General features: G+C 28.4%; 1 protein-coding gene across 6 annotated transcripts in view; it reads left to right on the top strand.

Annotated features, from left to right (window-relative positions):
- Positions 1 to 237: 237 nt before the first annotated feature.
- The window catches only part of LOC142321084 (uncharacterized), a 38,682-nt gene continuing 12,098 nt past the window's right edge, over positions 238 to 26,821 (top strand). For 3 of the 6 annotated variants that reach the window (XM_075359086.1, XM_075359084.1, XM_075359080.1), the window contains exons 1-4: positions 238 to 657; positions 9,064 to 9,184; positions 12,968 to 13,092; positions 14,385 to 14,474. In XM_075359086.1, the coding sequence (XP_075215201.1) occupies positions 355 to 657; positions 9,064 to 9,184; positions 12,968 to 13,092; positions 14,385 to 14,474 (639 nt within the window). In that variant the 5' untranslated portion in view covers positions 238 to 354. The other 3 variants (XM_075359083.1, XM_075359085.1, XM_075359081.1) reach the window with 3 other exon arrangements.

Raw genomic sequence — 26,821 nt, 5'->3', positions numbered from 1 at the left:
CTTTTACACCCATTTTGCGTAGTTACTGTTAATTTTATTAATACCAAAGGATTTTTCTCTTTGCGAACTATTTATATTATTTTATATAAACAAAATAAAATAACAATAATATCTTGTTGGATTGATATATATATAAAATGATTTGTCAGAATATGAAGAATTTTAATTTGGATTAAAAAAAGAAATTATATTATTGATATTTTATCAACGATTTATTATTTTTAGTGGAGTAATAAAGATAACAGATATATGGTTAAATATTATAAATTATATATTTAATAATAATGACAATAATAAGAATATTAATTCTGCAATTTGTACATCTACTTAGACAATTGTAATTTTTTTTAAATTATGTTACACAGGTTTTTTGCAATAACATGCTTGATAGTAATTTCTACTCGATCTTTTGTGACTTCGAATAATGTTACAGGAGCCTCAACAAAACCTTCAACAACCTCTCCAACAACAACTTTAACTACTACAGTTATAATTCAAACTTCTTCAACCACAAGACAAACCGCTACAACTAAAACTGCAAACACCACAATCCAAACAAACACAACCACAACCACAACAACAACAGTTGCTCCAAAAATTAAAGATAAAGTATCTGGAGCCAGTATAATTCAAAGTAGCGAAGAGCCTGATTTTGAGGTAATTAATTATTTTAATTAGATTAACAAATAGTTTATAAAGTATACTTTATATATATATACGTAGTGTATCACAAAGATTTCTCGGGACTTTCATAACCTATTTTACTCGTGAAAATAATGGAAAAAGTTCATAAGGCTTTCTTTTGCATCCATTTCCATTTTAATAAATCTACTGAAAAGATCAATTTTTAAATGCGATCTGATTACAGCTGGTTAGTCTGATTGCAAGCTTGAATGAAATTTCGTCTGTTCGTAAGAGAACCAACAAAAAATGTAGATTCTCACATAAAAATTTAGAACATCCAGTATTAACAGAAAGTGCTCAAAGTCACTTGCTTTTCTTAATAAATAAAAATAAATGATCTTTCTCAACGTGTCAGATCCCTCATCACAGATAATGAGACGCTTGAAAAAATCTGACATGTTCGTGAGATACAAAAAGTAGTTGTCAGATTTGTTTATTAATAAATATGATTCACGTTTACTGATTTTTAGTAAATTAAAAATTATAATTTCCATGTTTTTATGTTTACAGAAGTACAACCTTTTCTAAAGAGAAATAATCATTTATTTAAAAAAATAACAGTATTCACTTATATTAACCCAAGAAACAACCTTTTTCTTGTTACGTAACGTAATACTTCGACCTACATGCAGGGACACTTATTTTTAAGTTACTATTTTTTATACTGTAAATGATCAATCAACTAAAAACCTTTTAACTAATTTACTTAAAATAAAATTAAAAAAAATTCTTTAGTTAAACAATAATTCTCTATTGATGGGCTTTTAAGTACTAATAATTAGATAAACCTGAATTTTTGTTCTTGCTTGTTTAAGGTTTAGAAAGATATTTATCAATAATTTTGTTTTGCTCTAACAAATTTTATTTATTTAACATATTTTTATGTTGCGTCTCTGTTATTTTATATAATTAATATTTTGATATATTGTTACAACGGATCCCTGAGTAACGGATCCCTGTCAATTAAGAAAAAAAGTAATAGAAAATATAAAAGTGGGAGAAATCCAGAAAGAGGCTAAAAGGGACCGTTTTAGTAAAGATAACAGGTCAGTTTAACAATAGTTCTTTGTAATACTGCCCGCAACAGATATTGTACAATGAAAAGGACTTACCGGACCAGGGTTGGAATCTCATGGAAAAATGTGAGAGCGGATGATCATTCTCACGCTTTGAGTTGAGTTCGGTTCTGCAAGTAAAGGAGATAGGAGTATAAATACTCCGGGGAAGAGCAGTTGACGGTCAGTCTGTGAAGAAAGTGCGAAAGTGTGCCACGATAGAGTTCTGCGAGAAAGTCTAAGCGAGGAGTTATGATGGGAGTCTAAAAGCGAATGATTCTAAGCGGTATGTTTTGATGAGAATTTTGCGAGATGAGTTCTAAGCGAGAAGTTATTATGCGAGTATGAAGTGAGGATATTCTGCGAGAAAGTCAGCGAAAGAGCGAATTTCTAGTGCGTACAAGTTCGACGCGATTACGGTGACGTCACAATTAATTTCATTACATGAAAAAAGAAGTGGTTCGTTGATTACTGTTAGAGTTACTGTTGGTAGTTACTGTTAAAGGAAAGAGATAATATACTAAATTTCATTCATAAATTGTTAGGGTAGTTTTATTTGTAAACAGGAAAGGTATTTGCAGTTGAAGAACTTTATACTTGTCTTATCTATAATGGGTACTATTGTTGTTAATACAAGACTAGTGGTTAAAAGTGTTAAGATTACGTTGTGTTAAGATTATGTTGGTCATGTACTTAAGTGTATAAAAGTGTATTTAAGTGTGTAAAAGTGTTAAGATTATGTTGGTCATGTCTTTTGTCGATGGGACTTCGTCAAGGACGAACACTTGAACAATTGAAAGTCAATATTGAACAAGCTGTATTAAAAATCCAGCCACAAACTTTAAAAAAAGCTGCAAGAAACGCTGTAAAACGAATTGAAGCTTGTATTCAAAAAGATGGCGGCCACTTCCAACATTTACTCTAAATGTAAGGTAATGGATGGTAATAATAAAAATTACATTTACATTTACACATGCCTTTTTATTATTTCAATTCCTACCAATATAAGGTTGAGTTGCGTTTTATATGGGACACTCCACTCTGTATATATACATATACTAGCGTTCCCCTACCCCGGTTTCACCCGCAATATTTGTTTTAACAGGAAACTTATTTTTTATAAATAAATAATATTTAATCAAGAATATTGTTTTTAGATTTTTATTAAATCCTCATAAAACGGTAAATAACAATTTTTATTAAAAATATAAATAAACACGAAGATAAAATTCACACGATAAACAACGAATTTTTGCCATCGCTTAAATAAAGAAAAACAAAAAAAGGAACATAGGAAAGTTGAACATCAGACCAATTCATCTTATTAATGAATTGAAATATTCCAATATAAAATGATAAGCAAAAGCCCAATAAAGATAAAGAAAAATATATTACAGTCCCCAATCTAACATCCCTCTCGAGGCTTCGCCCGCGCAATATGGTTATATGCAGTTCCCGTCTCGGTCACGGGATATTTAGTCGATCATAACTCGCTTCGCTCGCCCTTCGTGTCTAGCCAGAAAGATCTGTTCCTTGGACCCGAGTGTTCATTAAACTCATGCTTGTGAGAATAATAATTATAAATAAAAAATTAGAGTCTGTTCAACTTATAAAAAATATAATTTTATTGTAATTTCTTCAGAGCAACAGTTTGGTCAATACAGATCCGAAACTGTGAGCGATCTAAGAATATGGGTTTCAAAATAATCGGCCTCCATCTTAAAAATATTACGAGAAGTTTCCTCTAAATTAAAGACCGTTTCATAGTAAAAAACGTTATAAATATTTTTATTTCTCTTAAACTACATACCTTATACTCTATATAATCGCCACATGAATTAAGACATTTGTCGCAGCGATACACCAGCTTCGATATACCCTCGTCGTTTTCTTCTGGCGCCAGTTTATTTAGCCACTGATTAACAGCATTTTTAAGTTCATCGTCATCCGCGAATTGCTTACTAATAAAAATTCTTTCAATTTCCCAAACAAGCGGTAATCAGAAGGAGCTAAGTCCGGACTATATGGTGGGTGATCGTAAATTTCCCATCCAAATGTTCTCAGTAAATCACATGTCGGACCCGCAACATGTGGACGTTCATTATCGTGCAGCCGTCGGTCAGCCGCCCACGTCCCCGATTTTGAATGACGTGTCGTAACTTACGTAGAGTTTCGCAGTAGGCTTCTGTATTTATAGTCGTCCCACGTGACATGAAATCAATCTGCAGTATGCCAAACGATCTCAAAAGATTGTGGCCATTTTGCGTCCAAATGGCTGTGACTTGGCCTTTGTCGGTCTGGTTGGTGGGTGATTGAGGATGACGCCATTTATTTGACTGCCGTTTTCTCTCTGGCATGTAATACGAAATCCATGTTTCATCGCCAGTAACGATTGAATTAAAGAACTTATGTCCGTTTTCTCTGTAGCGCATAAAAAATTCCAAAGCAAATCCTATTCGGATTTTTTTGTGACGTGCACGGATTTTTTTGTGCACCCGACGTGCACAAACCTTTCTTTTCTGATTTTCATCATCGACGTGTTTCAACAAATCCTCGGAGATTATCGAGGGCCTCCCCGAATGTTCTTCATCGTGCACATGAATTCTGTTATTTCTAAATCTTTCACACCATTTTCGGATGTTTCCTTCATTCATTACATTATCACCGTACACAGCAACCAACTACCTGTGAATTTCAGTCTGCTTAACGTTTTGATGGTTTAAAAAACGTATAACTCCACATATTTTACAGTCGGCGGCAACATCGATTTTCCTATTCATTTTATAAGTAATAACTCAAACGTAACCAAAGATACTACAACACGACAACTTACAGACAACAATGCAGTGTGTAGATTAGTAGCTTGGTCGTAAACGACACAGGATCGCCAACCTTAAGGGAGAAATTTCCCAGTGGTCTTTACTTTAGAGATACCCCTCGTAGTTATAACTGATTACCCGTACTTCGTACGGGTAAAACTGTATTTTTCCCGACAAACACCACTAGCAGGTAACCGTACTTCGTTTCTAATTTTTTTATAATTTCTTAATTAAAGTTATTTAATTTTTTTTTAGTCAAGTAATCGGAGGCAGAAGTAGTCAATCGCGTCGCACGTACAGTAACAGTGGTTGTGTTGGTTGAGCCACCACGCCGTCCACCGACGCCACTTAAAAGATTGAAATTCAACAAAATTCGAAAATGGTTTTTAGGTATTTATTTAAAGATATTTTCAAGCCCCAAGTTAGTTAATATCTCGTTTAGTATAGTCGGAAATGGAAAAAAATGTTCAATCATTGTTCAAATTGTTTTTACCTTCCTTCACCCCTTTTAAGTGCGAATATCGAAAAATGTAGAAATTGGTTTTTAGATATTTATATGAAAATTACTCAAATCAAAAATAAAGTTGATATTTTCATTTGTTACCGAGTAATAAAAAATAATAAAGTTCATTGTTTTTCCATTAAATTAAACTTTTAAACTCTGAATTTAAACTTATCTTACATAATTTTATTCAGAATTAAATTCTCTACAAGTTTTACGCTTTATGTGTTTATTTCCAATTTAACAAAGTTATTTATTGTTCATCAAAGATAAAAAATAATGGTTTTTACCCCAATTTATTGGTTTTCACCCCAGATTTCTCAAAAGCTACTGGAGATACGGTTCTGGAACCTATTTTATTCGATCTTTCAGCTCAAAAACTATAAGATATCACTAATTCTTCCCCTAATTAACGTCCTAAAAATTTCAGTACGACCTCATTTCACCGGGGTAGCTGAAATCCGAGCGAACTTTTTCATTAGCTAATTCGCAAACAAAGCATATTAGAATATATGTTTATATTAACTTTTTCCATTACATTATTTTCACGAGTAGAATAGGTTACAAGTCCCGGGAAACTTCGTGATACAATCTGCATATATATATATATATATATATATATATATATATACATATACGAGGTGCTACACAAAAGTTCGGGGAATTTGAATTTCGCGCGTGAGTCTTTGCTGGTACGACCTGCTGCCGATACATGTATCTAACAGTACTCTTTGTGAATCAGTGTCCCAACAGCTGTGACGGTGAGAGGCTGCATTGTTGACTTTCGTGCGGTTGTGTAACGTTGTGTTTTACTGCTTCGGCGAACTTCTAAATTGCAGATTTTAAAGAGCAAGGAACCTGCATCAAATTTTGCTTCATGCTTAAAAAAACTGGTGCAGAAACCCATCGCATGCTTGTGGAAGCATTTGGTGACAATGGTATGAGTAAAAGTAAAGCTTTTTTGTGGTACAAATGATTCAAAGATGGACGAACGACAGTCGATGACAATGAGTGTTCAGGAATACCCTCAACAAGCGCAACACCGGAAAACATCGCGAAAGTGCGAGAGGCTATTGTTGCAGATCGTAGACAAACAATCCATGATGTTTGTGCAACCGTGCAAATGTCATATGGGTTCTTGCAACGCATCTTGTCGGACAATTTGAACATGAGACGCATTGCTGCAAAATTCGTACCGAGACTGTTGAACAGCGATCAGAAACAAAATCGCGTAGCTGTCTGTAGTGAATTGAAAAATTCAGCAAGAGATGACCCTAACTTCATCTCCAACATCATAACCGGTGATGAGACATGGGTGTACGGGTATGACCCTGAAACTAAGCAGCAGTCGTCGCAGTGGAAGTCGTCAAGTTCACCGCGGCCAAAAAAAGCACGCCAAGTTCACAGCAACGTGAAGTCCATGATGATTGTTTTTTCCGACATCAAGGGCATTATCCATAAGAAATTTGTTCCTCTTGGTCAAATTGTCAATGGGATGTTCTATTGTGAAGTTTTGAAGCGGTTATGTGAAAGCATTAGGCGCAAACGTTCAGATCTGTGGGGTAACAACAGCTGGGTTCTGCACCATGAAAACGCGCCCATGCACACATCGTTAGCCGTTCGGAATTTCTTGGCTTCAAAAAAGACGGTAGTGATTCCCCACCCACCCTATTCGCCTGACCTTGCCCCGTGCGACTTTTTTCTCTTTCCGAAAATAAAATTTCAATTGAAAGGCCGTCGTTTTAACACAATTGAGGAGATTCAGGAAGAAACGCAGAACGTGCTTCGATCACTTACACCTGCAGACTTCCAGGGATGCATGGAATCATGGGAAAAACGCTGGGATCACTGTAATGCCCAAAGGGATTACTTTGAAGGAGACAGTGGAAATTATAAGTTATGGTAAGCTATTTTATTTTTATGGTAAAATTCCCCGAACTATTGGGTAGCACCTCGTATATATATATATATATGTGTGTGTGTGTGTATATATATATATATATATATATATATATATACGGAATATTCCGGGACGTATTATCCGAACTGACACCAAAATGAGCAAAAAAGGTTCATTTTGACATATATTTTGCTTTGTTTTCCTTTTGAACGCCATTTTGTGATTTTCAACAAAAAAAATATTTTTCAAGAACAGGTAAACCTACTTTAATTAAATTTGGCAAATCTAAGACCAGTGTCTTGTTCTACGAAATAAAAAATTTTGAAAACGTCACCTTCAAAACTTTCAAAATGGGGCGCCCATTTTAATTCTCTATTCTTCAATATCTTTGTTTAATCAAATTTTTATTTATTTTAAAATTTATTAAGCATTTTATTTTTAAAAAAATGACACTCATTTGTAAAACTCCGCTGACAAACAATCGAGTTATTGCAAATAATTAACTCAGCAGAACGCTGGCACATCATAATGCAAGGTGACAAATTTTATTAATTTACTATTGTTATTTATTATTAATAATTTTTATTACATATAGTGGAGGTAATAAAAACAGACAAAAAGTTATTATTTATTATTTTTTCAGCTAGTTTAACTAGCTGTTTCAACAGTATCTGACTGTACAATTTAAAAAAAATATTAAAAATGTTATAACCCATGTTATTGTTTTGAGGATTCTTTGATGAAATAGGAAACTATAAGTAATGATTATTTTACATAATGTAATCCCCAAATGTGTAATAATTGTAAAAAATCTAATACTATAATATTAAACTTACATATTTAGCTCAATTGTTAAAAGGTGATACTTATTATTTTGTAGTAATATCATTTGACAACAGTACTTTGTGCTCTCTATGGTTCCTATACACTGCATTGGTGTGAAATTATGTATTATTACTTTTAGAAATTGTACACTTATATTTATGCATTTATTATAGCTATTATAGTTTATGTTATATAAAATACATTATTATATTGTGGTACAATATATTAAACATTTTTAGTATTGATTTTATGCAAGACTAATTTTTTTGTGTAATTAGAAATTTAATGGTTTTCACATAACGGGTATGTAAAATGATGAAATTGATGTTGAAGTATTGTTATTCTTTGTTATAATTTCTGGGGGGGGGGGGAAACGATAGAGTTTAAAGATGCCATTGATTATTCAGGAAAGAGATGAATTTGAGAAAAATAATAAAAGAATTGGGATTTAAGTGTAGAAAATCCGAAAATAACAGGAGGCTCTCACTGAGCGACATGAAAGCGTATTCAATATCTCACTGCCGTAAAATAATTTAGAACCGAAAATAGGACGTTAGTGGTTTGATCTGAGGTTAAAGGATATGTATCATGTCATAATGTAACTTATGATATCAAAAATGTTCAAAGGCTATGTGAAAATAAAGTGGCCGACAAGAAATGAAAAAAATTGAAGGTGTATTGTGAATAAAGTTAAGGAAACAGAAGTTGAATATATGCGACAAGAACACATTATTAAGAATATTACAGAATCATTTATTATTTCTTTACAAGAAGATAGTGAATGTGACAGTGATGATTCTGATGACAGTAATCTCGGAAATTCTAATATGTTTTTTTTTTGCGAAGTTGATGGCATTCACTCTCTTTAATTAAAATAGTTTTATTTTGTTCTTACAATTAAAAATAATTAGTTTCTGTTGTAATTTCCGATTCCATTATTTAGTACTTTTAATTGTTAGCTTGCATTAACTTTTGAATATTTGTTTGAAAATAAAATGTAACACTAGCAAATCTAAGACTTATTGATGTTATTTTGAGTTAATATTCTTTTTTCTTTAAGTGAATTACATGTGAGATGAAAGCTTCAAATATTTAATTATAGCATTGTTAATATGAAATATAATAGCTATTAATTAATTTAATTTAAATAGTGTTATAATCTTACATTGAATTAATTCTATCAACAGTATCTATTTTATCGAATTAACTAAATGAAATATTTAAAAAATTAATTTTGAAAAATTCTACTTATCTGTTCATTTTACATTATTGTTATAGGATGCATTGAAATCTGATGAACAAAGAACTGGATATTATAAATTTGTAAAAAAAGGTAATGATAGTGATGTAGTGATAAGTTCAAGAGTAAATTTGAAAAAGAAGAAAATAGAGATATCAGGTAAATAGTGATTTATTATTGTAATTTTACTGTAGATTAACAGTTTCAATATTTGCTTTTTTATTGCCGATAGTGGTTGATGATAAAAACTATTTGAAACTGTAAACTTTTAAAACCAACAAAATTTAATAAATACAAAGATTTTAAAAACTTGTCAAATTTCTTTCACTCTTGTAGCCATCTTCAGTGATCGATGCTACTGTTTTACTCTAGTGACGACCAGAGGATTGCTAACAATCACTTAGAGAAGTAGACATTTATTTAAAATTTGATAGGAAAGTAAGCTATGTTTGAACTGTGTCAGTTAATTTAATTTAGTAAAATTATTTTTGTGTTTAATTAAAATAGCAACAGCTGATGCCTGGTTGAGAACAATAGCATCAGTCACTGAATATTTCCATAAGGGAAACTGAAAATATTTTGATGTAGGTTTTTGACAGTATTGTAATTGTTAAATTTGGTTTGTTTTGTAGTTTCAGAAGTTTATAATTTTAAGTAATTTAAAGGAATTCACATTATTTTGTTTTTTTTTTGTGTGTTTGTTAATGTTGAATAGGATTTTTGTTTGTTCTACTGTTTTAGAATTATATGTAACATACAGCACAAACCACCAAACTTATAATAATTCATTTACTTATCAGAATTTTGTCTGTTCTTATGTGTTGTGATTCCTTTCAAAGGCATTTATATACTTAGATATAAATATCTTTGCTTTCCTTGTATATTTTTATCTCTATTCTTTGAGAAGAAATATATGTTCAGATCTCTAAACAAAAATAAATATTAATGTCAGTTTTACTAAGAAAAAGATAGTATTCATATGTCATCAAGAATAATCGCATTCAATACTTGCAAAGATTATTTCATGCTACCACTCATGCAAAATCACTGTAAAAATTTTCTGTTTTCCAAAATGGAAACAAAAGAAAGTTATGCTCAATTGTTTTTATTCAGTAGATGGATGTAAATAAATTATTTAGCATAAGAATAAAATCAGCTTATTGATTAATAATGAACTGAGTTATAATTTTATTCTATTTTTCTTACTTTTTATTACTGCTATTTTGTTTTAATAATACTCTTACTGTATAGATATATACAATTGTATACTCTATGTATATTGGACACTCTAGTACAGATATTATATTTTATGACCACATAAGATCGCGTCAGTCAATTATCCAAGTCTCTTCGATGGGACTGTTTGGGTCTTGCAGTATTCCCAGTACTTTTTCATACATTCTGATCTTTGTGCCCTTTTTAGTGTTGAAAATGTTTGCGTTTTGAGTTTTTTCTTGCGAGTGTGTTTTTGTTTTTGATTTTTTTGTTTAGTTTTATCTTATCTTCTGGTATAAGGCCAATTTCCTTCAGATCTTCTCTTATTTCTCTGATCCATCTCCATATTGTCTTGGTATTTTTCAAGCCGAGGTTGTACTGTATTAGCTGTTTCAGAAGTCTTGAATCTTTCATCCAAATGACATGTCCAAAGAATCCTAGTTTCCTCTTAGTTCAACTTTAAATTTAATCGTTACTTCAGTATTTAATAATAATAACTATGCCTAAACATGTGATGTGTTAACAGTAGTAATTTGTTACGTTATTCAATATAAATAATAATTCTATTTATTATTGGTTTGTTTATCATTTACAACATTTTCTGGTAAAATCCGTTTTTTAGTAATGGACAGCTATTATTATCAGTACAGAACAAATAATTCTTACTGACAATCCACGGTCAAAAACTTCAGAGGCACTTAAGGTAATGATATTGATAAATTATTTATTCAAGTGTATAAATGAAGAGTTTGTTGAAGTATGGTGTAAATACTTTGTTTATCTTGGCTGTAAGAACAGCCCACATTTTCCTAAAGGTCTTCACATCATTTTCAGTTAAGAATAATATCACACAAAACATTAAATAAAAATGACTTTATATAAATTAAAACAGTTTGTAAATTATGTTATATATCTATAAGTTTACATAAATCATCTTCTTAAAATATTGCTGAGTTATTTATTGATTTGCTTTTATATTTAAATTTAAATAATTGTTTTGGAAAGAGATATATTCTAAAATAATTATTCCTTAATTATTATTCCTTTTTATGATTTCTTTTAATAGATAGCTTAATCATTACTTATTCATTATTTATGATTTTTAGTGTCTAAGAAAATTCCTAATATCTTTTGCACATAATGTTCATTTATCTTAATATTTAATGCATCAGTTTTCTTTTCTTTTGTGTTACAATTTATTGTCAAGGTATTTCATACCTTTGATCTATTTTCAAATTAAATTTCTCTCCTATTAATCAGTCAATATTATTCAGTGTTTCTTTTAATTTACATTCAGTTTCAATTAAAAGAGCATTATCAAGATCTTAACATTTTATCTACTTGGCTAATTACACTGCTTTAAAATGTTTTATTGTTATTTAAAAAAAGGAAAAGGATAAACCATATAATTATTTCTCTTCTTTCCCGTGTTTTTCAAAAACCTTTTCTTGATTTTACAGTGTAATTGTAATTAGCTGATCCTTGTATAATATCCAAAATATATCCCTTTTTTTCTGTATTTCATTTTTTAGTACTAAAATTTTTATTCTATTTGTTATTATTAAATAGTATTTAACTTTTGCTTTCCTCTGCCTATCTTTCAAGACTAATCTGAGAGTTAAGATTGCTCCTGTAGCAATCTTTCTCTGAACGCAAATTATCGTTCATCTAATTAAGTAATTATCCTACACATTGTCTAATAAAACAAGACAACTGTGCTTGAGATTTTACATGGTCATATCCAGTAAGTATTAAAACACCACAAGATACACCAAATTAAAATTTATTCTGGTACATACTATTTTTTTAAGAACTTCTTTAAATAACAAAAAATGTATCATCTATATTTACAGAAAAACATTGTTTTATACCCTTTTTCGGGTACATCTAATTTCCAAACTTAGTACTTCCATAAAACTGGTCTGTAAAATATTTAAAAATATGTGTGTTTGTATTTATCAGTGGATATTTTAAATTATTTAACAGAATTGATTTGTTGAAGTTAAAGAGCTCAGAAATCTTATATTCAAAAAAGGGTGAAAAAACCATTTTTTTTTTTTTTTAATATAAGTGATATTTTTTGCTGTTTAAACAAGTTCTTAGTAAAAATAGTGTAAACTGATTAGACTTTAATTTATATATGCATTAGTTTTTTAAAGTATTAGTTAAAAATAATAACAGCTGAGATCCAGGCATCTTATTTTATTCACCAACTATAATAAAATAAGTGTTTGATAACTCAAACACAGTTTGATTTTGATTGCCGTGGTATTGCTGTGTTGATGTCTTGATATTAGTTCACTATGATGGTAACAGGTTCAGGTGGAAGTACAGTTGGTTGTTTCTCTTTTTTGTGCAAAACTATTTGCTTGTCATTTTTTCATTAAATAATAACTTATTGATTTTGCAGGAATGAACACATCAAATATTTTCCTTAACTTAATGTTAATACATATGAATTAGTAGTTAAAACACTGTTCTACTGAGTAGGATGAAAGGCTTCTCAAGCAAAAATTTACATATTAGGGTGAATTAAACATTTAAATGATTTCAGCAGTTTTAATTATTTAATAATTATTATACTTACAAATATCATCAGGTAAAATTATATTATGGTTATGTAGCTGGGTATAGTTTTTTGTGCTACCTGATCTGATTCATTATGTTATGTGTTATGTGTTTACGTATAAAAAAAACCTCCTATTAAACACTATTGGATTGTTACAGATATAGACAAAAGATATGCAACATTTAGTGTAACTGCTACAAATTACCAGGATGCAAATAAACAGCTAATAACATTTATGAGCAAGTTATTAAATGTGAAAGAAGATCAAGTTTCAATCAAGTCGGTAAAGTATATGTTTTTATTTATTTAGATGAATAATTTACCAAATAAGCTCAAAGGTTGTGCATAAGAAAATTTATAGTTTTTGTAATACTTTCAAGATAATGTTTGTAGTTTTTTAGTACAACAAATTCATCTTTTAAAACAGAATGTTATACATTTTTATCTTCGTAATTTACACAGTGAGTTGTCAGTCATTTTTCTTCATATGCGGATCTAAATTCTATACTAGATGGGAAATTTTGGTTTTGTAGTTTGTATTAATCAACTGATATAATTACTATACAATTATTGTTCGATTCATTTTTGTATCTCTGCTGAAAATAACGACATTTAAATAATAAAAGAAAAAGAACTAGTTTTTTATGTTTCAGTGTTAGTGAACAAATAATAATGATTATTTTTCCGTCTATGAAGAATTGAAATTTCCTAATTCCCTACTGTTGATTTTGTCAACATTAGTGTAAGCTGAATGTAATACCTGAAAACATTAGAGATGCTGAAGATGCTCCACAATAATGTAGCTCTATAACTAGTTGTATTGTGTTTATTCAGCTGATGAAAATCCTTACGTATTTCTGCAGAAGGAACTTAACATATCTGAAATTCATGTTGGTGTGGATTGCAAAAAAAGGAATGTTGGAATCTTATTTCTTTGACTGAAGTGTGACAGGTGATTCATATGTCGAGACGTTATAATTTCTGAGCTATTAGGCAAGCCTGTATTTGATATTGGCTGTTCTCTTCAGTGTACTCTTCAAGTAACATACCACTTCAATTAAACTTTTCCTGAATGGAGAGGACAATTATCATTGTTCATATGATTTGTTCGCTTGATATTTTTCATTCAGAGGAATTGTTAAAAGATATAATATTTAATTCAAATTCAAATGATGTGAACTGTCTCAAGATGTTGATAGAAAACTCAGTTGATTTTATAAATTAGAACAAAACTTTATTGGGAAAAAAGTGAATTCAAAACACTGCCAAGAATGCAACAGGGTATATAGGTGACAGTTAATACACTTCCTCTGATATGTATCAAGTATGAAATAGTAAAAATTTTCTTTGTTTAATAATCATATTTTCTGTTATTAACATAACAGAAAGTTTTCTTATTAGCATTTATTGAAGTTGCTTTTAACTCACTCAATAGTTTAATTGTTATAAATCACTTACTTGCTGTTTTTTTTAATTAATTTTTTTGTAAACATTTAATTTATTCTTTTAAAATGCTGTATTTATTTTGAATATGTAAATCTTTATGGTTTCTTTTCTATTGTTTCATATTTTCAGGGAATTTCTAGTAATGAAAAAATATTGAAAATCACTGATTATAAAAGATCAAGATATAGAGTATTGTATAAAATGGTTCAAGCATGGGAGGTAAGAATAGTATGAAATATTCATTAAATTAGATGTTTTTTTTTTATTCACAACACCATGTCATTTATGCTAGTTATAATAAGTTGATTTTAATTGCTTAACATTTTTTTATAACTGTAATTAATAATAACTTTAATAAAAATATTTTTTTAATTTATTCTGAACTTTATACAATAATAATTTATAATCCTTTTATAACAAACAAGAAAACATTAGACAGGATGAAATGTCTATACTTGCAGCACTAAACAGTATTAATTTACATGCTACTCTTACATTCTAGCATCTAGTCATTCTGGTATATTTAATGTTCAAATAATTAATGACAATTTATATTCATATATCTTTGTAGTTAGATTAATGATTAATACATAGATTTCAATTTGGTTTATTTATCTACATCTTCATTAGATTATTTTTTACATCAGTCTGATATACAATGGATGAGATAAAAACAACAACAAACACACTCATTATATATATATATATATACAACATACACCTAAAAACAGTGGCGGCTTGTGTATAGGCATTGTGGAACTGCAGCACCTCCTATTTCCATTTGATTTTATTGATAACATTTAACTTAATGAGTCCTTTTTTCTTTAATCCTTTCTTTATACTTGTACAATATATATAATCCTTAAGCTAAATGTCAGTAGCCATTCACCAATTTATGAAAAAGATACAAAAATCTTTGTATGGAACTGTGCGTTTCACAGTTCCAGTGGTGTGGTGTGTGGCTGTTGTGCGTATGCGCATATACGAAGCTGCACACAAGACTGCAAGGGGGAGGGCCAAATCTGCTCAAAAACACGCTGGAAGGATGAAAGAGAAGGTAATTAGTAAAAAAACTAATTATGTATTTGTTTCTGTGTACATAGAAATTTAAATTAAGCACCAATGGACTATAGTGGTTTTAAGTGGGCATTTTATTAAGTTATTATCTAATAATACTAAAGAATATTATCTGTATTGACATTTTATTATTTATTCAGTTAAACCGAATACGGTTTTTATGCACAATGTGCTTAAAAACTGTGTACCATATTCTTGACGGGATAAAGTGTAGAATTAGATTATATCTTGCTTACAGCTATTCTATTTGATTCATATTTTTTCAGTTCTTTTATTTTACAGAAAACTTTAACCATTGAAAAGGCCTAGAAAAAAATTTTCTGAAGCAGCATCCCCACCAATTTTAGCTACAAGCCGCCATTGCTTAAAAATTTATAATAAAAATAGCTTTCATATTGATGCTGTTAACAGTGTTATTAAACATGAAGTATTTTTCATCCATTGCTCTAATTATAGAAAAATACAGTTAAAATAATCTCTTAAACTTTCTACATTATAAAGCATTACTGATACTGCACAGTTTATTTCTGTGGTTGTCAATTATATAGGTACCTCATGGGAATATTATATATTTTGTATAATTCATGAGTACCTTTTAAATTAGATCTCATACCTTTTAAACTTTGTATCATACACATTAAGGGTTTTTCTACTTGTAATTAAAGAAAAAACCCCTTGTGGTAATATTTTTTTATATACACATGAGTGGATTTAGAGATATAAGCCATAAAAGCAATATTTCTTTATAATCAAGTATTCATTGATAAAATACAAGTCCTTTCAGTTGTTAGGTATTTCAGTTTAACCTCAACAGATATTTATTTTTAATTATTTGAGATTAGAATTTGTATATTAAAATTTACTTTAAAAATGCATATTACAAAAAAAATATATACATCTATTGACATGAATGCCACATATTTATTGATACAATAATTTCATGAATAGAAAAAATATAATTGAATTGAAAAAGTGATTTTTGTTAAGTAATAATGGGATAGATAAGCTTGTTTACTCTTGCAGTGCTTATTTGAACATTTTTCCATCACTTTTAACACCCAACTTATTTTACAATAACTGTTTATTGCAATTGTGATTACGAATGAAATTGAAATTGAATTTAAATATATAGTTGTAATAAGTTAAAAATATTTAATTAGTGTTTAAAGGAAATTTAAAGTTATTTTGTTATATGAAAGCTACTAGTACCAAGAAATTATCATTCCTGATCCAGGAACTGAGGTTGAAATGGCTTTCCTTGTTTTCTGGATCATTTTATTTTTTCATATTTTATATTAGACTATTTAACATTCAATAATATGGTATGAGTTATGCTATATTAATAAAATTGGTACTGTGAGTGTAAAAACAGCTGTTTGTCAGGTGATTAATGAAATCACAAATTGGGATTGAAGGTTTTGCGAATCTAATCCAGGAAAGCTTGTTGACTTTGCTAGATAAGTAGATTTAAAAGGAAGTTTTTTTTAAGACATTTATTTAGAAGTTGGTTGGCGATATTTTCAACCTAAAAATGTTGAAAAGGTAAAACTATTTTATAAATCATGTGTTACACTATCTACCAATTTTCATATTTTGAAAATTAATCTTTGTGTATAATCAATATTAGGAATATATTTGAAACTTGTTGAATTTTTATTCAAATAAAATTTAACATTTTACTTGTTGAATAAAAATATATATATACTTAGTAAATAAATATATTGAAAATTGTTGTATTTATAAATTATACAGTATTGTTCAAAGCAGTGAGTGCATCTGAACACCAAAATGAAAGGATAATATTTCCTTTTTCATTGATTCATGTGATATTTTTCCATTTAATATTATATTTTCAATGGTCCTAAGAGAGGGAGGATTGTTTAACTGCACAGTACTTAAAGGCTAAAAATATGTTAGTCTTTAAAGTTGTCGTTTAGGCCTCGTCAGCATTAATTAGTTGATGGTTTGAATTACTACTGAAAGGACCCTTTAGCCTGTTGGAAGGTCCTTTAGACTTTGTACCTCCATTATGAATTTTTATAAATCACATTTGTTTTTAAGAATCACATATATACTATGAAATTAAAAAAGTTACATTTGTCAAAATTTTCCATATAATTGAATTACATTATCAGTGTTTTCGAATCTGGCTAAAGGGAAAGACCATTAGTTTAATATTTAGCTTCGAGTCTGAGGTATGCATGAGTATTTAATATTTAGCTTCAGAAGCAGTCTGAGGTATGGGGGAATACTGTTTAAGGGGGAAACAGTTCACCTAATAAATACCAAAAAACTAATAAGGACACTATGACAGAGGCAAGTATCACATAGAAACTGTGTCATAGTTGTACCACTGTAGGTGCAATCATAATAGATTTGTATGTGTGGAGAGAACAGAAAAAGGAATAATTCCTAAAAGGGGGCAGCATCCTTTCAGTAGTCATTCAGAGCACCACTAATTGATGTTGTTGAGGCCTGACTGACTAAAGCTAAAATATTTTTAGGCATTAAGTACTGAGCAGCTAAAAGCAATGGGAAACTACAGCTGTATCTCTTTGAGAAAATGCTTTTCCTCATTTTTCCTTTTTTTATAAAATCAATATGATGGTATCCTCTTGGATAAAATATTCCGGAAATAAAATAATCCCCCAATCAGTTCTCTACAGGGACTGCTCAGGAGGAAGTGATCAGAGAGTATAATAAAACAAGACATTGAATCATAGAATAGCATAAATAAGAATAATATACTTTATAATTTAAAATAAAAAATGGGTAGGTTAGAAGTACAGTAGAAATTAGTGAGATTCGGCAAAAAGATGAATAAGATTTATCAAAGTCAAAAAAGGAAATGCAGGAGTAGAGATAATAATGAATAAGAAAGAAGGATAAAAAGATTAATAGAAACATCATAGAGAGAATTATTTTAGTCAGGCTAGATTCAAAGCCTAACCATACAATAGTACAGGTTTATTTATATACCAATCTTTTCAATAGAAAATGAGAAGATAGAAAGATTATAAGAAGAAATAGACGATTTAATAAAATATGTAAAAGGACATGACAATTATTTAATGAAAACTGGAATATCACAGTAGGAGAAGGATAAGAACGAAAATGGTTGGTAGTATGAGATAGAATGTTGTAGTAGGCTTTTAAAATTTTGCTCTATGTATACAAATGATTACAATAATCCTACTTAAAAACCTCAAAAAAGGAAGATATATCTGGTTATCACTAGAAAGTATGAAAAGGAATCTGTTTAATTCCTTCAATTCATTGGAATCAAATAGATTTTAAGTCCAAAATGCAACCACAAAGGATGAACACATCATGATATGCTTACTAATTATACAACAAATTGGCATGTGCATAAGTATTCCATCCCACTGGTATATCTTTTTTACTACCAGTAAGTTCTGTCAATCTACATTACAAATGCATCAAGTTAATTTATATAACATTTGAATTAAATTAAAATGTCAAAGCAGTTTTCAGGATACAAAAACCAATGTCAGATCATTATTTGAAGCTCATAAATATGAATCATGTAGTCAATATATAGAAAATTAAAAATTATAATTTTCCATTTGTTTATATTTACAATTATCTTAACTTGCTGTATATTACTACAAAAAATAATTTAAATATTCTTTTATTCCTAATATATAAAATAATACCCAATTCATGAAACTAGTCAACAGAACTAGTTTTTCATTAAACTGCCCAATAATTTGGCCTATAAAAAATGGCTTTTATTGTTCTTCTATTGTCATTTACTGGTCCATTTCAAAGTTCTACCACCAATTTATTTAGAATTTTAATTTAAAAACATTTTTTTTATAAAACCAGCATTGATATGATGATGAGGTCTTACTATTATAAATGTGGTCTTTAACTGTTTCTCTTTTTAGGTTAATGATTTTGCATTTTGTAATACAACTTTGATTTTTCATTTATTTACTTACAACTTTCTGGGTTTAGCTACATCTGTTTTAAAAAAGATTTACAAATAATATTTCATGTAATACAATATCTCAAATTCAAATAAGATCATGCAAGATACAGATTAAGTTCATACTAATCTGTTTAATATTAAATTCACACACACACAATAATATAATTTAATATACCGTTATTAAACAAAATTTTCAAGACAAATAGGTGATTTCTTTAATATCTGTGGAGTTATTACTTCCTGTTACTAATATGATTTACAAAATGCATAATTTATGTTTTTATAGAAACAAATTGCATCTCCTAACTTTCAAACTGCTGTAAATGTGCTTCCACTGGATTTTTCCAATAGAAACCTCACTAGGACTATAAATGATGACTTTTCTATGCGGTTAAGAGACCTGTTTAGTATGTTAAGACACCTAGTACTAGTTATGTATATACATCTTTACTTATAGACAAATTGTTCTATAAAACCAAAAAAACAAAAACAGAAATAAACCTAATAAAAAAACCATAACATTATCATACATCAGCAAAAATGTATAGATATTACCAACATTTTCAGAAAAGATGGTATTATTGGATTCACAATCACAAACATAATGCACATGATATAATATCCACAACATAATACTCTTATATTTACATTCAGCAACAAACATTATAACACAGGAGTACATAAACAAAATGCACTAAATGCTTCAAGTAAACTAAATGGTGCACATTCACCCACAAAATACAAAGAACACATACAAGCATTATTTTTTAGCTTTATAGCTCAAAGAAGTAATGAACTCAATATAACAGAAAACTCACTGTAACTGAACAATGCAGAATTTACAGACAACATTAAAAAAGAACCACAGAATGTTGACAGATCCAACATAGATCAAATATATTATTTAACTATTTATTCACAAGATAAATAATTTACCACTTAATCAGTAGTTTAGCATGTAATAAAGACTAATACAATTTTAACAATTTAAAATGAGTGCCACTAATAACAGTGCCATTTGCGATACTACTGAAAATAAAACTGAATCATAGATGACTTTAGAAAGTGTCTAATGACATTTATTATTTTTTATAAAAATATCAGCATTATTTCATCTTGCTTATCCATGAGTATAATTATGTAAGTGAGAATAAAATATTTATTTATCTACTTAACAAAGAGTGACTGTTATAGATTTTCTTGGTTAATTTTGTTGTTAATATTTCTGTTACTAGGGATCAAGAATTTTCTTGCTTTTGTTTTTCTCTTTAATTTCATTACTTCTTGCATACAGATTGTTTAAATATATATTTTCACATTAAAGCTGACTTAATTTTCTACCTGATTACATCAGTTCAGTGATACAATGAAAATATAACAAAAATCATAACTTTGTTTAAAATGGGAGGTTTGTAAAGCTGCTGCAGGCACTTAACTTTAAGATTTTCTACAAAAGTTACAAACTACTTTTATTTAATAGAAGAATGAGCATCAATTCTATATAACAGAGAAGAACTTAGAATGGATTTAGGATGTGACTGATGTAAAACCGCTGTAGGATTATTTCTGTATTACTAATATTAGTTAAAATACAAAATAGTTTAATTAATTTTGAATTCAGACATAATTATTAGTGAACATACATTCTTCTTTGTATTTTTTTTTTACAGCATACGTTTTGTTATTTATAATGTAGTGTAAAAGAATGAAGTAAATAAAATGTTTAAATGATACTATGATTTTCTGAATAATACATTAATAAAGTAAATATAAAAGAAACTGGTGTTGTACATTATTATCTAAAACTCAGTCTCAGAATGACTTAAGAGGACATTTTATACATCTAAATGATAATTGATTGTTTGATAAACTGTTAATTGAAAAATATTTATTTTTTCTTTTAGATTTAACTATTACAAAATAGATTTTGCATATATATCAATTTAAAATGTTTTTTTTTTTAATGTGATCTGATAGTAGAAAAATTGAATTTGTGAATAATTTTAATTTTTTAGGTATCACAGCATGTTAGATGAAATTAATCCATTAAAAAATATTTGAAAGGAATTTTATACAGTTAAACAAAGTTTAATTTAAAAATATAAATTTTCCATTTTTGTGTAACAAAAAAAAAAAAATCACTTTGTTTTTTGTTTACATGTCTATATAAGCAGTTACATAGTATATTCTTATATGGGTCATCTTCCACCACAACATTTTTTAAACAATATTATCTTATCAATAATTCTATATTTGAAGGTGAATGGAATTTTCCTTGGGTTAGTAGTTTAATATTAAATATAAGTGTCATTGGCTTTCATGGAAATTTTGGGTTTAAATCCCATTCAAATACCACTGATTTGCATTTTTCACTCATCAAAACTTTCCATAACATTCTCCATGGAAAGTTAGCATCAGGAAGGTCATCTGGTCACAGTATTCCCACCAAATCCTAGATGCCTAACTCCAGGAAATCTGGGAAAAATTCATATAAAAAACATTGAAGTACATATATTTCTTTGCATGTGGTTAAGATAACATTTTTACCATATTAATCTAGCTGTTTGCTTGTTTAATCAACTATATAATTGGTATGTGCTAAAAGGGTCACAGTGCAAGAGTTTGTCTCCCGTTTTTTGTTATATGAAATACCTTATTTACTTATCTTCAATAAAAGTTACACTTATTTAAAACAATAAATTATATATATTTTTTTGTTTGTTAATTATTTAATATTTTAGTTGTATAAGTTTAATTCACTTTTGACTTCAACTTAAATTCTTCTACACTTAAAAATATTTTGTTATAAAGTTTATTGAAAAATATGTTTCTAACTCAATGAGGAATATTTCTCAGCTAGTTGTCTTTTATGTAACTGTTTCAAGAATTACCACTAATTGTATTGTATAAAAATGATTTATAAGTTAAAAGTGCTATATCATGATATTAAACAAGTATAAAATTAATTTGAGTAAACGATCCATTTCAGTATTAACATCATCTTCAAATTTATCAGTTGAAAAAGAAATTGTGACATTTTTAGTTAAAAGTCAGGTTTGGTTTATAGTTTTACTTTATATTTTGGTCATTTATTATATGTTGACCAAACATAATAACAATTTCAGTATATTCATTTGGAATTTTTTGCCATTTTTATTTATTACAATCAGGAAGTACACATTCATGCAAAAGAATACGAACTACATGCTGCAGAGTTCTGTTCTTGCAGCATGTTCTGTTCTGTTCTTGCAGAAATGATTTTTAATTATACAACAGATAAAAAGTTACATTGTAATCTTACTTTATACTTTAATATAAGTGACAAATTTTGTTGCACAAAGTTATTATTTCTTTTTTATATAAGAAGGTAAGATAATTAAAAAAAATAATAATAATAACAATAATAACAAATAAAATAGATAAATTTTTTTTTTTTAAATCTGATCTTTTGACAAACAAGTATATATATATATATATATATATATCCAAAAATTAATGTTAATGCATTACCAAATTAACAAACAAAAATTTCTTTTAACTTAACTGTCAACTAACTAACTATTAAATTTTTAGATTTATTTTTAAATATAACATGTTTTTAAAATTATTTCTGTATGTAGTCTTCTAAAATCATTCTGTAATCTATTGCATGTAATATTAAATAGCTGTGAATATCAGTCCTTTTATTATTTTATTTACTTTTTCCACTGTTCTGATTTATTTCCATTTTACTGTGGTATTATAGATCATGTAATATTGTTATAAATGAGCATTTGTTAAAAAATGAGTATAAAATTAATATTATTTTATAAAATAGAAATCACAATGAGAAAAATGAAATTAAATTCTCTGATGCAGTGGGAAAACGCACTATTAAACATTTCTTTAATCTATTTTTCAAATATCTTTAGCTTTATTTAAATTACTTCAATATTTTTAACCATAATAAACAATCCTGATTGCTGTTACACAAGTAACTAAAGATATTAAAAAATTCAGGGTTACTAAAAAAATATATGGGTACAATAAATAATAGCTTGTCTTCACTTGACAAATTTGATAAATTTTCATATCACCATAATAACACAATTAATAGTAAATTAATTTATCGCATAAATTAAAATAATGCAATAATTCTGTAGTTACCCAACTTTTTATTAGAATTTCATGATTCAAACAGAGGTTAGTCCACTTCACTGTTAGATGCAGTACTTTGATTAGCTTCAGCACAAGTTCTTTACACTATTCATACTGATAATGAACACAAAGCTGCCATCAGCTCTTGAGTTGCAGCAAAGAACTACATTAGAATAGAATTAAGTTTCTTTTAATAAATTTTTAAGTAGATGAATACAAAGTAAGGAATTTTTTAAAGTGTTGCACATTCAGAGTACTTGCAAACATTAAAAAACAATACAGAACATGGGTGGATTAATATGTTGTGAAGTGTTGATCAGTAAGATATTTGCCTACCTGAAATCATAGTTGAATGTAATTTTTAAAACAGGGATTGAAATAATACAGAGGTATGAAAATGAATAATTGATAAATAATTTTACCAAATTGTGAAGATATGAGGTGTGGCCATTAAATAATGAGACTAATGCTGTAAAATATTTTATTTTAAATTTATACATATTTAGTTATTATCGCCTTCAATATACACCCCTCCTCTATTCCTACAATACTCCATGCGAATTTTCCATTCTGCTGGAAGTCTTGTTCCGTGAGCTCTTTCATGACGCGTGTCACTTTTTCTTTCACATCTTCAACGGTCTAAAATCTTGTTCCTTTTAATGCAGATTTGACGTTGGAGAACAGATAAAAATCACATGGTGCCAGGTCAGGTGAATAAAGCACATGGTCTAACACTGGGATGTTATACTTGGCTAGAAACATCTTAACAAACAATGCAGTGTGAGCTTGTGTTGCCCTGATGAAGAACCCATGACTTGTTCTTCCACAATTCAGGTTGTTTTTTTCTTATTTTTTCATGGAGTTGAGCAAGGACCTTGAATAAAGACAAGAATAGTTAACTGACGGTCAGATTGAATCAGATTACCAATTTTTTCAATATTTTTATCCGTTTTTATTGTAGAAGGGCGACCCAGGCAAACATAATCTTCAATGTCTTCTCTGGCATGTTGGAAACATTTAAACCACTCAAAAACCCACGCACATGATAAACATTCATTGCCATATACTTTTTTTAATAAAAGAAAAGTTTCAATAGTGGTTTTTCCAAGTTTCATATGAAATTTCACAATTCTTTGCTCTAATAAAACATTTATCATTTTTTTTGTAAAACAAAAGAACAAATGTTATCCAAACGAAGGCCATGACCAGACTAATATGTCTAGAGAAACCGGAGTGGCAACAATCGGAAAAGAAGGCTTCATGCAACACAGCTATCAGTCATATGAATTTAGTGCATGTGCAGTTCTACTGTAGCAGCATTAGTCTTCTTATTTAATAGTTACACCGTATTCAAAAAACAAGCAATGTTAGGAAACTTTAAATAGTCATACCATTCACGTTTAAAATTATATTATTAGGAATATTATTACTGTTCAAGCCGCAGTTCTAAACACTGTTGTTAATAGTACATGCAGTATATTACAGATCAGACATTGGTAAATTAATTAGAATTATTCATTTATCATTTGACAAGTAGTGAACTCCGTGTCACTAGAAGTCAGTATAATTGTACTTCGGTATAAAAAACAAGTCGTGTAACAGTTCTAGGAAAATCAGAAATAAATGTGATCAGAAAATGTAATGATGTGTGGCCTTAGTATGTTCACAGGAACACCTGTTTTAAATAACTAGAATAGCTATTTTCCTTATTTTTTATGAATTTTTCAGGGAGATGGCCTAACTGATAAAATTTCGTTTGAGACACATGAACTCCCTGAGTATTTGCATTCAGGAACATAATGTTGAAAATTAACTAAACAATATTATTTTAATAGTGTCAGTTATTACCAAGAATTCTTTTATTAGGTATGATTTATATCTAAGTTATGTTAAAGTTGCTTTAATGAAAAACTAATAAGTGTAATAATAAGGTATTCTGGATAAATAATTATTCAAGATACAAAAATAAGGTGTCAGATATTTGTTAGTGTTGGTAAATCTAACTCATTTATAGAAACTTAAAACTGAACATTTCCCCATGCTCTTCTATGTTAACAAACTTGCAACCTCAGCTTAAAAAATATTAATTTGTTTCATTCTAGACAACAAAACTATTTTCATGTTACACAATACAGTATTTTTTGACCTGTGAAAAACATATTCTTATTTACAGTTTGATCATAGTTTTCTTGTATAGAAACAGTCTTTAATTGATTATTAATTATGTAAACCTGAAGTTTCTGAATATATATTTAACATGTCGATTAACATATATATATATATATATATATATATATATATTTATAAAGATTTATTTGTTATTTTTAGTAAAGATTATTATTTTATTATGAACCAATTTTATTTATTTAATATTTCTGTTTGATGATTAACAATAAAATTAAATGAATTAACTGTTTGATTACCAAGTTCCTTTACTAAAACTAAATTAGCAGTATTAATCTATAAATATGCATATAAAACTAATTTATGCAAATAACTGCACTAGCAGTAGACAACTAGTAATCACTTTATGTTGGACTTCACTGAAAGAACACTATTGCGTTTCCTATGATTTTTAAGCATTTTTTAGAACTAGGATGGTCTGGATTAAAACCATTTTTTTGGGTGCTTAAACCTTACTTGTACCATAAAAATTACCAATTTTAATGGCCCTTTTTTATTTTATAGAGAAAGTTTCTCTGGAGGTTATGTTATAATTTTTCCAAATAATTTAATCGAGATATTTTTAAAATTATAAATTAAATTGTCTCTATAAACATTATTTGAAGGTATTTTTCTTTTCCATTGCTTAGTGTTGGTCTCTTGATACTTAACAATAAATAGCCTGTATTCTGATATTCAAAGTACATTTACATGGACATTTAAAAATATTTAGGTAAACATAATTCAATATTTAAAAATATAACACACTTTGGAGAGCCATAGTTCGAATTCAGCAGTAATTTATTTATGTCCTTCTCTTTTATCAACTCTTATTTTTATTGACATGCAAGTTTTTTCAAAAGGTAGAATTCTATATAACCAATACTTATTTTACACTAAAATAACAATAATATAAAATAAATTTTAAAAAAATAATAAAATCAACAAAAAATTACCATAATAAGTAAAAAATAATACCTTATACCATGCTTAAAATTTGGCTTTTTGAAATTGGCGCCAAATTGAGCTGTAATAAATTGTAATAACTCTATTATATCAGCATTACTTCAGAAAGTAAAAATTGACAGATGAATTGAACTAATATTATTATTTATTTTTTAGTATGATTTTTTAAATCAATTATTTTTTAAATGTATATCATGATTGAACAGCTTTAATATTTTTTTAATAAAAAAACTCACTTTAGTGTAAATCATTGTCATATGCCCTAAGA

Source organism: Lycorma delicatula, chromosome 3, assembly GCF_047948215.1.
Source record: "Lycorma delicatula isolate Av1 chromosome 3, ASM4794821v1, whole genome shotgun sequence".
In the NCBI taxonomy this organism is placed as follows: Eukaryota; Metazoa; Arthropoda; class Insecta; order Hemiptera; family Fulgoridae; genus Lycorma; species Lycorma delicatula.
Note: the sequence above shows the minus strand (reverse complement) of the source record. Positions and strands in the feature narration are given on the sequence as shown.